Genomic DNA, 16,981 nt, shown 5'->3' with positions numbered 1-16,981 from the left:
TTTAATGAATTGTTATTTAAAAAGGCACACAGGTGAATTTGAAACTCAATTTGATTGTAAAAAAAAGATAAACAAAAATTACGAAAATAAAAAATAGTAAAATACAAAATAAGGACGACATGAGTTAGAATTGAAACATTAAATTTTATAGATTTTTTTACTTTTTACAACAAAAATATTTTATTATTCCAAAGACATTAAATTATATCTTTTAAAAATAAAAAAAATAGAAAGGTCAAAATTAAGAAACATGGCATGAGTAATCCAAAGATTAAAAAAGTTATTTAATAAAAAAAGTTATTTTATATATTGCATTTATCAAACACATCTAGATGTCTCAAAATTAAAATTTTTTAATAATTAATATTTTTTCAAAAAAAAAGTTTTCTTTTCTCTGATTTTAAATATTAAATAATAAAAAAATTATCACCCCCTATCAATCCAACAATTAATGGTACTTTACTGTAATACAAATATACAAACATATTATATAAATACAAACCTAATTGTTATAGAATATATTGTGTACTTCAGAATGCGAAAATACGTCTCAAACAAAGAAGAGAGTATTTCAGATTGCATTTGTCTCCTCTCCGTAATATTTGGGGCAAACGATGCAGCCTTATACCCAGCTTCAACCTATAGAAAGCATCAATTTAATGTTATCTCAAAAATAACCAGAACAATCATAATATATAATTTATCATTTACATATAAAAATTACCTCCTCCTTTGCTTTAGAGATCAATTCATGCTTACTTGTCTTTCTGTCATTATCTGGCAACTGATTTGATGTCTCCATATTTTTTCTCCTTATTTTTCTTATTTTTAAATTTTTGATCCTTGTCATTTTTCTCAGACTTTCCAAGATCTTTTTAAGATTGCCAATAAATATAGTGCCATTAAACATCACTGTGAACTTGGGTATAACTTTTAAAATTTTCAATTCAGAAGCCATGGTAATGTGATCACTATCCCATTTTTATATACAGAATGAAAAGTAGAAAAAATATTAGAAGTCAAGATATACATTTCAAGTCACAATATGTAAGATCAGGACAATCAGTTAAGTATATTGTGTGCCTTTTAAGTAAATGAGTATATTTTTCTCAACTATAACTTACAATCCAGTACCTATTATATAGTGTCTTTTAAATTGCAAATGGGTATATTTTTTTCAACTGTAACTTGCAATCCAGTTCTACTTATATACTTTTAGAGAGAAGTTCTTTGAATTTATAAATCATAGTCTTCCGAACAGTAGCTTGTATCTTGCACCCCTAACAATCAACACAAATTACAACAAATATTTGATAAATGACAAATGAAATAAAGAGAAAAATAAATTTAAATGAAATAAAATTTGAGACCTCGATATAAAAAAAGTAAAGAGAAACACATTTAAATACAAAAAAAAATCTAAAAAAATTAATAGATTTAGACCACTATAACTCATAGATTCATCAACCAAAATCATCTTCATAAAATTTGGGAGAAGCTGACCAGTAAAAATAGGAACAGTCCAAAGCCTAATCACCCTAATTTTGAGGTTCCATGCTTCCTTTTCAGGATTAATCTTATTAACCATATTCATGGCAGTTCTCATCTTAAAATGCAATTAAAGGGATGAAAGAAAAAACAGATTTCAGTCAATAAAATAGCAACTAAAACACATACAATAGCAACATGAATGTGAGAAAAATGTGACATGATCAAGAGATTTTGTCTTTATTTATAAACACACATCAATTGAGTAATTTGAATTTTGAAATACATAAAATCCTTATTTTTGGATGAAAAAAAAAATAAGATAGAGATTTGAAAGATATTAATTAACCTTAGATATCAATCAAAAGATATTTGCGGGCCCCACTAAATAATCCTATATATAGGCCCTAAGCTAACAACAATTGATACACAAATAAGGTATATAATAAATAGTAAGTTATATTATATTAACCCTAAGTTATCCTTTGTATAAATTATGAGCTAACAGCAAGAGAGAGGATGAGAGAGAAGAGAAAGATAACAAAAAGAATATGAAGCAACACTTAGAGAAAAGGAAGAACCAAAATAAAAAAAAAATTTATGCATAGATCCAAGAGTGGTAGACTTAGATGAGGACATCTTTTAGTATAGACATCATTATTTTATTAGGCTTTCTTTCTATATTATTAGATTTCCAATCAAAATAATATATTCCCAATGAAGATATACACAAGGTAATTATCTATGTAGTTAAATACCAAAAAACAAAATGCCCATCAACAAAGCTCAAAAATTGTGCTCAAAAGAAAAAAATACAATCAAAAAATGAAGATATAAATAAAAAAGAATAACAAATAGGGATAAATTTCTTACTAATTTTATTTACGAAAATATGACAATAGAATCAAATACTCAAACTTTTCAGAAAAAGAATCAATATAAGCTTGATAGCTAAATAGGCCAACTGCTCAGGCCACTCTCCAGACAGCTCCAAGATTACGAATCTCATTAGCTCCATTAATTCATAAGCTTAAAGCTACTTGAAGAGTGGTCTGACTAACCCAACGGACAGATCAATCCAATAATCCCAACCTCAAAAACTTCAAAAAAATCATGTGACTAATATAAGAAGTTGTAGTATTTGATTCTCATAACACAATATTAATTACCAAAGAAACAAAAGAAACAAAGACAACAAAAAAGAATTAAAAAAAAGTTTGAATTAATCTTCTGACAACCATAACAAAATCTCTAGCCAAAAAGTATTTATGGATTAAAAATTAAATAAATAAGGAGTATTTCTAAAATTAAAAATCAAGCAAATAAAAATTTAAAAATGAGCAGATCAAACAAAGAACAAAATGTAGAATAGTAATAAAATATACAATGACTTTACATAAAACAACTTAAAGGAAACTAGCATCTGAAATTGGACCAAAAAAATGTATCACTAATCAATATTTTCTAAAATTTTTCAACAGCACTTTATAGAACAGTATTCTAATTATTTTTCACAATCTAATTATTATACAAACAAAATCTAGTTACCAATAACACACAAAAAAAAAACTAAAAACAAAAAAGGTACAAAAATATATTTGGCTCTCAATTTTTTTGTGTGGAACAATTAAAAAAATGGATATGTAAACTCAAGTACAATTCAAACACTGTAGGATAACAAACAAAAAAGATAAACACTTACTCATCTTATTTCAAAAGAACGGCGAACAAAACCGAAAAATAAAATTAGTAAGTGCTTTTCTTTTTTTTGTTATAAATCACATTTTTTAAATAAAATTAATAAAATTGTACCTCAAATTTCATAAAAACAAATAACTAAATCCAAATAACATTGATGTACGATTCAATTGGTGTATAATAATACAAATCAACCTAATCTTGTTACTAATTTTATTTTAAAAAAGAAAAAAATAAAATATGTATTTCTAAAGTAAATAGCCAAGAAGATAAAAACCAGCACATCAGTAAAATAGAGAAAGAAAAAAAATAAAGAATTACATCAAATCACAAACCAAAAAATATGATTTTCTAATAAAGTCAACATCATCATCTATAAAGTATAAAATATTTTTTAACAAAAATCAACACTAACCAAAATAAAAAGACACACATACCACTATCTTTTAAATACATTACCAATACTCAAGAAATGAAAAAATAATTCAATCAATTGTAACCGAAATTACAAAAAAAAATAACTAAATCTAAAACAAAATCTAGTTACAAAAAACACACAACAAAAAAAACTAAAAAAAAAAAAGGTAGATAGATAAATTTGACTTCAATTCTATTGTGTGGAATAATTCAAAAAAATAGACATATAAAAAATTGAAGTACAATTCAAGCTATGTAGGATAATTAAAAAAAATAAATAAATACTTACTCATCTTATTTCAAAAGAATGTCAAACAAAACCAAGAAAAAAAATTAGCAAGTGCTTATCTTTTTTTGATATAAAAGAGAAATTGCAATGTATAGAATCTCAACGTATAGAATTTTATGGGTTTTCCAAATTTTTCACCAAAAGTTTATTATTTAATTGCATAAAATTATATCATTTAAGATTGAGAAAAATAAATTTTAAAATTAAAAAATATGACATTCATAATAAAAAGATTAAAAATGATTTAGTATCAACAGTGAAGATAAAATAAATATGTAGTAGAGAAGATAAAAACTAAAAAAATTAGGAGTTTTTCTAAAATAAATAACCAAGCAGATAAGAACTTAAACATGAGACGAACAAACAAAGAACAAAATAAATAATAATAACAAGACACGTAACTTTTCAAAATACAACTTAAATGAATGAAACAACTGAAATTGGACCCTATAAATTGGGAGAAAATATTTCTTGCAGGGATAGAGAGAAGGCACGGTTTGAATTCGAGGGATAGGGAGGCATTATGACACAGAGCAAGTAGGGTTAGTAAGTTAATTATATTAGTTAATTGTAATAAGAGAATACAAGTCACATATTGTTTAGGATAGTGAACTTTGTGTTATATTTTAGTCCTATATCGTCCGAGTCATGAAAGTTTTTTCTTCTCCTACTAGTATAAATAACTTATGTACCTTTTATTTATGAAATAGAGTTGAAGTTTATTTTTGAATACGAAATAAGGTTTGTGTTTATTTTTCTCTAGACTTTTTGAGAGTAAGAGGTGCATCCTTGACTTGGCCAACCAAGATGGGTCTATGGCTATTTTCACCATAGTGGGGTTGCTAACCTCGTCAAAATTGGTGAATCTAAACTATGTCACCATAGTGGAGTTGTTAACTGATGCACCACTATTTCGTGGTACATCTTGTGCTTAATTTAGGGAATTTTATCACCTTTTACCCACATTTATTCAATGAAATAGCATGGTCTCATGATTGTCTCCTATAGTGTGCTTAAGTGTGAAAACATGCTTTTTAGACCCTTAATTGGTTGATTTTAACTCACCTTTGATTCCACTAGATGTCTTGATGTGTTTGTTAGTGAATTCAGGTTGGAAAGGATAGGAAATGATCAAAGGGATGGAGAGGAAAAGTGATACACCACTATTTCGTGGTACATTGAAGAGCAGAAGATTGATGGTTTAGAAGTTATAATAAATTCTCATTGCAAGTATAGTTTCTAAACCAAGCAATCAACCTTTCTTACAAACGTTTGGTTGTCACAAGTAACAAACTCAATAAAAATAATTAACCGAAGTATTTAAACATTGGGTCGTCTTCTCAAGAAATTGCAGGGAAGTATGAATTATTTTTGGTTATGCAAAACAGTGTTTTTGGGTTTTGAAAAGGTTTTGAATGAGAAAAATAGATTGCAGGAATAAATAAATTAATAACTAATAAAACTCTTGGCAAGGTATGAAAACTGGAAGTCCTATCCTAGTTATCCTTATCAATGGTGATGAAAATTATATTTTTGCTATCACTAAGTCAATCTCTAACTATGAAGGTCAGTTAAGTGGACAAATTAATTTAATACCTAAAGTCCTAGTCAACTCCTTGAGGAAAGACTAGAGTTATAGGGATCTAAATTAATCAGCAAGAATAATAATTATCAATCACGATGAGTTTGATAACTTAAGAGTCACCGATTAATCAACTAAAGCCAATAGTAAATAATCTAAATTATAAATAGGGAAAAAGCAATCATGAGACTGGAATACCTCAAATTGTATTAATTAAGAAAATCATAACATGAATGGTCCCTAAGCCAAATAGGCAACATAAGTAATACAAGCATTAAATCATCTGAAAGTAAAAGAGAAAATATACAGTAAAAGGAATATTGAACCTGATGAAGAATTGAAATCATAAATCTTTTAAGAGGAATCCTAATCCTAAATCCTAAGAGAGAGGAGAGAACCTCTCTCTCTAAAAACTACATCTAAAACCTAAAAATTGTGAGTAATGATTGAATCTGAAGTGATGTCTTGAGTCTCTGCATGTTTCCTGACTTTAATCTGTGTTTCTGGGCCGAAAACTGGGTTGAAATGCGGCCCAGAATCTCTGCCAGCAACTTCTGTAATTCTGCAGATCGCGCACGTCACGCGGCCGCATCGTCCACGCGATCGCGTCACTCAGTGTTTTTCGTACCATGCGTGCGCGTCGTCCACGCATTTGCATCGTTCGTGCAGATTCCAGTCCGCGCGGTTGCGTCAGGCACACGAACGCGTCACTCTGATTTCTTCCATTTCGCGCAGTCACGTGAGCCATGCGACCGCGTGACTTCTCGCTGGTCATCTCCTCAATTCCTTGTGTTCCTTCTATTTTTGCACGCTTCTTCTTCATTCCTTACGACATCCTTGCCCCATGAAGCCTGAAACACTTAACACACAGATCACGGCATCGAATGGTACAAAGGAAAATAAAAATATACAACTAAAAAGTCTTTAGGAAGCAAGTTTTCAATCATAGAACAATTTGGGAAGAAATTATAAATACATGCTAATCATATGAATAAGTGGGTTAAAAGCTTGATAAAACCACTCAATCAAACACAATATAAACCATAAAATAATGGTTTATCATACATCTTGTGCTTAATTGAGTGAATTTTATCCACTATTCTCACACTTATTCATATAAATTGCATGGTTTTACAATTCCTCCCTTATTCCTTAATATATGTGAAAATATGTTTCCTAGACCATAAAATTATTATTTTTAATTGTCCTTTATTACCATTCGATGCCGTGATCTGTGTGTTGAGTATTTTCAGGCTTTATAAGGCAGGAATGACTTAGAGAACAGAAAGAAAACATGCAAAACTGGAAGGAACGCGTAAAAATGAAGTTTTGACGAAAATGGCAGCGACGCGCATGCATGGACGACGCGAACGCATGACTCGCGCATAACCCAAGTGACGCGCACGCGTGGACAACGCGAACGCATGAGAAGGATAACTTTCAAATGACGCGCACGCGTGACGGACGCCACGTGTAGAAAATTGCATAAAACGTCCCCAGCGATTTCTGGACTCCTTTTCGGCCCAAATTCAAGCCCAGAAAACACAGATTAGAGACTATAAAGTGGGGGAATGCATCCACTCATGGAACAACAGAGACACAACATTCATTATTCACAATTTTAGTTTTAGATGTAGTTTTTCTAGAGAGAGATGCTCTCTCCTCTTTCTTAGTTTTTAGGATTTAGGATTTCTCTTAGGTTAGGTTTACTTCTTCTTCATTCCAGATTCAATGTTCCTTTACTTTGGTTTCTCTTCTATTTTTATTTATTTTATTACTTTTATTTATGAATTCTCATGTTAGATTTGATTTTCTTATTTAATACACATTGAGGTATTTCAGATTTATGATTGCTTTCTTCTCTTTAGGATATAAATAATTTGGATTTTTCTCCCTTTGCTTTGGTTGAGTAATTGGTGATACTTGAGTTATCAAACTCAGCTGTTGATTAAAAATTGGAATTTGCTGATTGATTTGGATCCCTATAAAGCTAGTCTTTCCATAGGAGTTGACTAGGACTTGAGGAATCAAATTGATTAGTCTACTTGACTTTCCTTTATTTAGTAAGGGTTAACTAAGTAGGAGCAATAAACAATTTTCGTCACACCTGATAAGGATAACTAGAATGGGATTTCCAGTTCTTATACCTTGCAATGGTTTTCATGATAATTAATTTACTTTATTGCCAGTTTATTTTTCTGTTCCCTATTTCAAAACCCAAGAATATACTTTTTCCATAACCAATAATAAACACACCTTCCTGCAATTTCTTGAGAGATAACCCGATGTTTCAATACTTCGGTTATAAATTTTATTGGGTTTTGTTACTTGTGACAACTAAAACTTTTGTACGAAAGGATTCTCTGTTGGTTTAGAAACTATACTTACAACGTGATTATTCTGATAAAATTCTTTACCGGCAAAAGTCCTCTCGTCAAAAAGCATGCAAGTGGAGAACTCATGAAGAAACAAGGATTTGGGATGCTGAGATCGACACGCACGCGCAGGCATGACGACGCGTACGCGTGACCCACGCATACGCGTCAATGCTCGCACGTGACTCACTTAAAGGCAAAATGCTGGGGCGAATTTTGGGCTTCCCAGGTCCAGATCCAACTTATTTATGAGGCTATTTAAGGCAGAATTCAAGAGGGAGTCAATACCTTCCAACACATTAGTTTTTGTTTAGTTTAGTTTTGGAGGGAAAGTTAGTTTTTAGAGAGAGAAGCTCTCTCTTCTTAGGTTAGAGGTAGATTAGGAATTCTTAGATCTAGGTTAATTTCATGCTTTGATTTACTTTTCTTTTTGTAATTCTTGTTCTTCTACATCTTCTCTATCTAGTTTAGCATTTAATTCTTGTAATTCTTTACTTTTATGTTGATGCACTTTTGTCTCTCCTATTTTCCTTCTAATGCAATTCATGTTTTGATTTCCTTTATTGCTTAATTGAATTATTGTTATTAATTTCCTTGTAATTGAGTAGTGTAGATTTACTTTTATTGAAATGTTATTATGCTTTTCTTTTATGCCTTCCAAGTGTTTGATGAAATGCTTGGAAGAATGTTAGAGTAGATTTTAGTGCTCTTGACTTGGGAAGGTAACTTAGAAATTCTTGAGTCACTAATGTCCAGTAGCCATTGACTCTAGCTTTCATCAATTCAATTAGTGAGTGGCTAGGACTTATAGACCTGGATTGATATAGCTCATTTGACTTTCTTTTACTTGTTAGAGGATGACTTAATGGGATTGATCCTTAAAATTATCATGTTGTGGTTAGTGATAAGGATAGAGATCATTGACCACCAAACCATGCCTAGACTTCTTTTGTCATTTGATTTCCTTTGCCATTTATATTTCTCGTCTATTATCTCAAAACCCCAAAACATACCTCATAACCAATAACAAGAACACTTTATTGCAATTCTTAAGGAGAACGACCTGAGGTTTGAATACTTCGGTTATTAATTTTAGGGGTTTGTACTTGTGACAAACAAATTTTTGCGTGAAAGGATTTTAGTTGGTTTAGAAACTATACTTGCAACGAGAATTTATTTGTGAATTCTTTACCAACCAAAAATCCATTCATCATTAACCTCGCCAAGATTGATGACCCAAGCGACGTCCCGGCTTTAGTTTGGTATCAGAGCAAGATCGGTTCTTATGGCCTTCACCTTGTTTTAGTAGAATTTTATTTGATTTGTGGCTGCAGGTTTTTAGCGTGAAATTCGCTAATGGGATCTTTTGGTTTGGATTCGTCAATAAGATCGTCTGCTACGGATTTTGTAAAATTTCATCTGATTTGTGAGTGCGGGTCTTTAGTGTGGAGTCACCAATAGGATTTTTTGGTGTGGATTCATCAATGAGATTGATCATCTGCTGTCACAAGTCTTTTCACGTAAGAGTTCTTTCAATAACCCAGAGAGAATGACGCATGAGCAAGTAGGGTTAGTAGGTTAATTATATTAGTTAATTGTAATAAGGGAATACAAGTCCCATATTGTTTAGGATAGTGAACTTTGTGTTATATTTTAGTCCCACATTGTCCGAGTCATGAAGGTTTTTCCTTCCCCAACTAGTATAAATAACTTATGTACCTTTTATTTATGAAATAGAGTTGACGTTTATTTTTGAATATGAAATAAGTTTTGTGCTTATTTTTCTCTAGACTCTTTGAGAGTAAGAGGTGCATCCTTGACTTGGCTAACCAAGGTGGGTTTATGACTATTTTTACCATAGTGGCCGGGTTGCTAACCTCACCAAGATTGGTGAATCTAAACTATGTTACCATAGCGGAGTTATTAACCTCGCCAAGATTGGTGACCCAAGCGACGTCCCGGCGTCTAAGGGTGTTCGCGGTGCAGTTTGGTTTGGTTTTTGAGAGAAAAGTCATCCGATCCAATCGTTTAATTAAACTGCAGTTCAATTTGGTTCGGTTTTTTATTGAGGCCATCCGAACCAAACCAAACCAATTAAAACGGTTTGATTCGATTCGGTTTGTTCGATTTTTAAAAATGTTGCCTCTTCATCCTTTTCTACCTATTTGTGAATTGTGATCATTTTACTAATGCAACTATAATTTTTAACAAAAGGAAAGTCTTGAAGCCACCTTTAGAGTTTTTTCCCCATGATCTCAAAGTCACTGAGTTTAAAATAAGGAATCAATCACTGATTCAAAGAATTGACAATCCATCCCATTCTTATCAAGATATTCATATTCATGCATATTCTTTCCTAGTACATCATAACCAAAGCTACAAGTGTTATATAACAAATAAGACAAACTATTCCATTCTTATCAAGATATTCATATTCATGCATATTCTTTCCTAGTTCATCATAACTAAAGCTACAAGTGTAACAAACAAGACAAACTATTCCGTAAAGCTCTCCTTGATAACTCCATCAATGGAACTATCATAAAAAACCTTTAAATCTGCTCAAATTAAGAGGTGACAATGATTAGTGAACCAGCAAATAAATTTTCTTAAACAGAACAACAAATAAATTAAACAATGATCAGTAAACCAGCAATCAGAAAAGACCAATATATATATATATATATATATAGCACAACAGGGTAAATACAATAAATCAAGCAATACCATAAACCAGCAGCAATCCAACAATACCAATTACCAAGTTATCAACATTCAACAATAAATCAATAACTAGCATTAAGCAATAAACTGAAAAATAAATCAATAACCAGCAATCCAGCAATACCAAATTATCAACAATAAACTGAACAATACACTGATCTCAATACACTGAACAATAATTCAATAACCAGTAATACCAAATTACCAACAATAAACAGAACAACAATAAAATAATTCAGCAACCAGCAATAAACATCAACCAGCAAATTACCAACAATAAACAGCAACGAGCAAGGCAGCAAGCCAGCAACAAAACCAACAATAAAATAATTCATCAAATCAACAATGCACCCACCAGTAAACATCACGTAGCAACAATATAGTGATATCATTTTTGCGCATGTTGTGATCCAGTGATATCTTCCAATACAAGGGAAGGGGAAGCGTGCCTGCAGATTTTTTCCTAATACATCATAACCAAAGCTACAAGGGTTATAACAAACAGGACAAACTATCATTTTTTACTATCATTTTTATCTATCAATCTAATTTCTTTGGTCTAATAATTCAAGAGCAAAAACATAACAACAAATAGATTAAAAACAGAACAACAAATAAATTAAACAATTATCAGTGAACTAACAATCAGAAGCAATTTCCCTAAACAATGAACAACAAATAAAACAATGAACACTGAACCAGCAAAAAAACAACAACTAGCAACAATGAAATCAAATAATCAGTGAATCAATAACAAGTAAAACAATAAAACAAATAAAATAATAAATTTTCCTAAACAATGAGAAACAAATAAAACAATAACAAGTTAACAACAGCCAGCAACAATGAATCACTGAATAATGATTATTGAACAGAAATTAGTCAAATTACTTAATTACATACCTGACTCAGAGGCTCGGGCTCCATGTCTCACTTGAATCGGTGGTTGGGTGGCTTGGTAGTCGGTGCTGTGCTGTGTTGTGGGTGGCCGAAAATACTGCTGGGTGGTGCTGTGCTAGGTGGCTCGGTGGGGAGAAGGCTTCGGCGCTGCTGGGTCGATGCTCGCTGGGAAGAAGGCTTCGGCTTCGGCGCTGCTGGGAAGAAAGCTGCTGGGTCAGTGCTCGCTGGGAAGAAGTCTTCGGCGGCGCTGCCAAGTGATGGGAGGAAGGGCTTCCTACTCGAGACTTCAGTGCAAAAAGCGAGAGTGTGAGACTGAGAAAAGATAGCAGCTAGAGCTAGGTTTGCATTTGGGGGTGGGGGGGTTAGGTCACAATTCAAGAGTCACGTCCGGGGGTGGGCCTTTTAATGCATTATTCAACGTTTCCTGTTTTCAAAGCGCTACACTCAGAACGATTCTTCTTCTTCCTCTTCCTCTTCCTCTTCCTCTCTTCTTCATTTTTTTTTCGATTTTCATGGTTTCTGAAATCAAGCTTTGAAATCGTTTTGAAGAAGAAGAAGCAGCAGAAGATGAGGAGAAAGAGAAAGAGTTCTGAATTATGCAACGAATTTTGGGTGTATTTCTTAAATACTTTGGGTGTATTTTTTGTAATCCTTTGGGTGTATTTCTGTAATCCTTTTGAAGATAATGGAATTTCAGAAATACACCCAAACGATTATAGAAGTACACCTAAAATGATTACAGAAATACACCCAAAGGATTACAGAAATACACCCAAATGGTTACAGGAATTCACCCAAACGATTATAGAAAATACATCCAAAGGATTACAGAAAATACACCCAAAGGATTTAAAGAAATACACCCAAAATTCGTTAAAATACATCTTATGCATAATTCAGAACTCTTTCTCTTTCTCCTCCTCATCTTCTACTGCTTCTTCTTCTTCAAAAACGATTTCACCATGAAAAATCGAAAAAAAAAGATAAAACAGAGAGAAAAGAACGTAAATGAAGAAGAAGAGGAAGACAATGAAGAAGAACGTGCAGAAACGAAAGAAAAGGAGAAGAAGAAGAGTAAGAGGAAGAAGAACGTGCAGCAAGAAGAAGAAGAAGAAGGAGAAAAAGAAGGCAAGAAACGAAAGAAAAGAAGAAGACGAAGAGGAAGAAGAATGGTTGGAAGCGTGTTTTGAGCATTAGTTTTAATTGAACTTGTAAGGCTTACAAGCCTTAATCCCTTGTATGCGAAGAATTACTCTTTTTTTAATATACCGGTTCGGTTCGATTCGGTTAGAGTTTTCATTGTCAGAACCGAAAATCGAATCGAACCGCAATAAAAACAACAAAATGTATTTTTTTTTTCGATTTTTTCGGTTTTTGGTTTATTCGATTTTTTATTTTTTTAGTTCGGTTGGTCGGTTTAAATCGGTCCGGATCGGTTTTGAACATCCTTACCGGCGTCACATTACCAATCGACAACGAAGATTCCTGAAAAAATGATGATTGGACCTTTGTAGCTGCAACTGCCGTTGCCGAGAAAGTGGGATGCAATTCCTCAATTGCCTTAAAGTAAGCCGCCGGGCTAATGCTCTTCGTGAGCGTGTGCCCACAACAGAGATCTCAGTCTCTCAGTATCGTCGACATCTCTCCACTTAGCTCGGTGGATTAGGATTTTTAGATGGAGGTTGACAAAAACGATGTTGAACATACCGCGTTCGGTAGCGAGAGATATGCCTTACGAAAATGAAGAGTGTTAGACCAGTTTTATCACATTCGGCCGTCTTTCGTTGACCTTTAGATAAGAGTAGATCAGGATTTAGCGTTTCAAACGGCTCTACCAAGATATTATATGTTCATTCTGTTGTTTTCTTACTAATTAAGTAATTAATTGATGCATTATTAAAGGATTGATAGAGAGGTTTGGATAAATTAATATTGAGCATCATTGTTTTTATTAATAGAATATGTACTACCTCATACATTATTAGAAAAATAATTAAACTTATTATTTGTATATGTATCGTAACTATTATTATTTATTAATTTGCTTTTTGATAGGAGATTTAATTTCTTTGCAAAATTACTTTTACGGTTGAGTGGTAACACTTGAGACTTGTCACCAAAAAAAAAAAACTTGAGACTTCATTTAATTATTATATTAAGGAAACGAAATAATAAATGAGTAGATATTTTTATAATGATATTTTTACATAAAAATATTATTAAATAATTTAATATATTTAATTAAATATATTTAACTAATTATCTAAAAATTTATAATATTATTTTTATAAAAAATATCATCACATAAATATTTTTCTAATAAATATTAAGTAAAGGAATAAAATGTGCCTCCAATAATAATAAAAGGCTTGCTTACGATTATGTAAAAGAAAAATACCTACAAGACCACAAGACATGAAACACAAATACTTATTCGGCCAATAATTTTTATAATTTATAATTATTAAATAATTATTAATAATATTTATAATAGTGTGAGATTTCATCCAATAATATAAAATTATTTATTTTTTTATTAATTATATATCGACTAAAATTTAATAAAGTTACTTATTACTAAACTTTTCCAAACTCGTTATTATTCTTTCATTGGCTTCATCAAACTAATTATTTAGCTTCTGTCAACCTCTGAGCTGAACCCTGTTGCTCTCCGCGTAAGCTGCTATCCCAAGTATTATAAGCTGCATATATATTCAAATTAAAACATATATTAATTAAACCGTATATATTTAATATTTGATAATAAAAAAAAAACCAAAAACAATCAAAATTTATCTTAAATTAACGAATGTTTGGATATTTATATTAGTATGTATTGATTGAGAAAAGAGAAAACACTAACCGGTTCTAGCAAGGGTGGAAGAGGTGTCATCCCCACTAACCTGCCATGAAAAATATCCAACCATTCCTCTGCCCTTGGCGTATATGATCTTAGCAGAGACACTCTGAGTATCATCATAACCAATCCAGGTATTCCCAGAATAACAATAATTTGTCACATAAGCTGAGTGATACACTTGTTGTGGCCTTTGATTGTTTATGAAATCTCTAATCTGCCTATACGTCATGCTCCCGGTGGAACTTTGAGCAGGACCAGCAGCAGGAGCAAACAATCCATTATTATTAGGGTTCACCAAATTCCATGCATATCCATAAAACGGCAACCCAAAAGTCAACCTATTAGCGGCAATTCCGAGTCCAATCCACGACGAAACCCCTTCATCTGCACTGAACACTCCTCCAGGGTTGTACAACGGTGCAGGTGGCTGTGTCGAAGAACGATACTGTTCCGGAATGAACAGATCGTACACCATAAGGTTCAACCAGTCCGTGTAGTCGTTAATGGCGGCTATAGGGTAATACTGCAACGAAGATATCTGGTTAGATCCAGCAACGGCAGCTGTCAAAAGCAACGGCGCTCTCCCGGTGTTTCTAGAATCTTCTTGATTAGCTGCTTGCCATTCTTGGAGGAGGAGAGCTAAGTTGTTCCTGTCGGCGTCGGAGGAAGGGTACTCCCAGTCGAGATCCACACCTCCGAAGCCGTTGGATCTGGCTAGCTGGATGGTGGAGTCTATAAAGGCCTTGCGGGTGCTGCTTTGGCTGGCCATGGCGGAGAAGTGAAGGGACAAGTTGCCGCCGAAGCCTCCGCCAACGGAGAGAAAGGTGTTGACGTTAGGGTTCCGGCGCTTGACGGTCTGAGTGAAGGTAGAGAAGACATTGGAGGGTAAGGTGGCTTGGAAGGTGTTGGCATCAAGGGCGGCGAAAGCACAGTAGAGGTGAGTGTAGAGGGATGAGTCAATAGATGAAGCATCCACCCCACTGTCGTAGTACCAGTAACCTCCCTTAACTTGTCCCCATGCTAACCAACTTTGCTGGAATAACAACACAACAATGGTTGTGAAACTCGCTATTGCTATCTTTTTTATGCCCATTTTTCTTGTTTATTATGCATATTTTGTTCGCTAGTCATTACTATATATACATAGACTCTCTAGTAAGTTCACTTAGTAAGAAGAAAATGAAATCAATTAATTAAGTAAGCAAAGCAAGTGGATGGATTTGAAAATTGTAGATCTATGGATAATGTTAAGATGGTGACATCTGTGGTGAATATAGAGAATCGGTGGCTAAGGCGAAATAGCCAATCTATGGACGACACCTGAAGGGGTAGAAGACCATATTCGTTGACTGTGGTGATACACGATGAAGTCACTAATTGAGTCATGGTAAATGTTTATTACGCTAACCATGATAGTTAACCGGCTTAACTAAGTATGTTTTAAAAATGGTACAATATTCAGTTTTTTATTATAATAATTTTTAAAAAGTAAAATAAATACAACTAAAAATTATAAATAAATTTAGTATCTTTTTAAAATTAAATACACATTTAAATTACAAAATAAATAAAATTTAAATTTAAATTTTAAATTTTAAATTTATACATTTAATTATTAATATATTATAATTTAAATACACATCTAAAAATTAAATTATTCAAAATTCAAAATTTTGATTTTAAACTATCTAATTATATTTATTTGATAAATTTTTAGATGTATTTTAAAAATATTTTGAGTACAACTGTATTATTTTGTATGTATAATAAACTTACAAAATAAACTAATTTTAAACATTAGCTAAAATACCAAACAATAATATCAATAAAAAAATTAAAATGAATAAATACTAATGCTCAAATAAATAATAAAAAATTCAACTAATACTACGATAATACATGTTATATATATATATATATATATATATATATATATATATATATATATATATATATATATATATATATTCATAAGTTATTAAAAATTTAAATTAATTATTGATTTTAATAATTTTGAAACTGTTAATATTCAAATAAGTAACAAATAAATCTAACTAGTGATAAAATAATAAATATTAGATACATTTTATTAAATCAAATATCAAAATATTAATTATATTTTTAGTGTTTATATTTAAATGCTAGAATTTATAATTTTGGATGTGTTTAAAAAATAATTTATATATAACATTATATTTTTAAATGTGTTATAATTGAAGAAAAAAATTTATGAACATACTATCTATATATTCTTACTTAAATTTTTAAATTTTGAATGTATTTTAAAAATAATTTATGTATAACATCATATTTTTAGATGTATTACAATTAAAAAAATATAAACATATCATTTACATCTTTTTACTTAAATTTGTAATTTTTTGTGCTTCTTTAATCAAACTAACTAAGTATGAATTACTTTATTTGAAAACGTTGATGTTTAAATAAGTAAGAAAAAATCCAACTAATAATTAAATAATAAATATTAGTTGCATTTTATCAAATCAAAAATCAAAAGACTAATTGTATTATTAACGTTTATATTTAAATTCTATAATTTTATAATTTTGGATGTGTTTTAAAAATATTTTGTATATAACTTCATATTGTTAGATGTGTTATAATTAAAAAATAAATAAAAACACAAT

The 16,981-nt window shown here is 31.3% G+C and overlaps 1 protein-coding gene across 2 annotated transcripts; it reads right to left on the bottom strand.

The window, feature by feature from the left end:
- Nucleotides 1–13,984: 13,984 nt before the first annotated feature.
- Nucleotides 13,985–15,641, bottom strand: LOC112700904 (class V chitinase). 2 transcript variants are annotated; one of them, XM_025751809.2, is made up of 2 exons: nucleotides 14,337–15,641; nucleotides 13,985–14,175 (listed from the first exon to the last, which is right to left on the bottom strand). In XM_025751809.2, exons 1-2 carry the CDS (start codon nucleotides 15,424–15,426, stop codon nucleotides 14,102–14,104), a joined length of 1,164 nt encoding a protein of 387 aa, XP_025607594.1. In that variant the 5' UTR covers nucleotides 15,427–15,641; the 3' UTR covers nucleotides 13,985–14,101. The 2 variants fall into 2 exon arrangements, with proteins under 2 accessions (XP_025607594.1, XP_025607595.1); XM_025751810.3 differs by having other exon boundaries at nucleotides 14,377–15,641.
- Between the last annotated feature and the right edge of the window lie 1,340 nt (nucleotides 15,642–16,981).

Source organism: Arachis hypogaea, chromosome 1 (genome assembly GCF_003086295.3).
Source record: "Arachis hypogaea cultivar Tifrunner chromosome 1, arahy.Tifrunner.gnm2.J5K5, whole genome shotgun sequence".
In the NCBI taxonomy this organism is placed as follows: domain Eukaryota; kingdom Viridiplantae; phylum Streptophyta; class Magnoliopsida; order Fabales; family Fabaceae; genus Arachis; species Arachis hypogaea.
Note: the sequence above shows the minus strand (reverse complement) of the source record. Positions and strands in the feature narration are given on the sequence as shown.

Coding starts and splice junctions, on each gene's coding strand:
- LOC112700904 (XM_025751809.2), bottom strand. CDS start 15,426: ATGGGCATAAAAAAGATAGCAATAGCGAGTTTCACAACCATTGTTGTG. Junction 14,176..14,336: donor TTCCACCCTTGCTAGAACCG/GTTAGTGTTTTC, acceptor ATATATATGCAG/CTTATAATACTTGGGATAGC.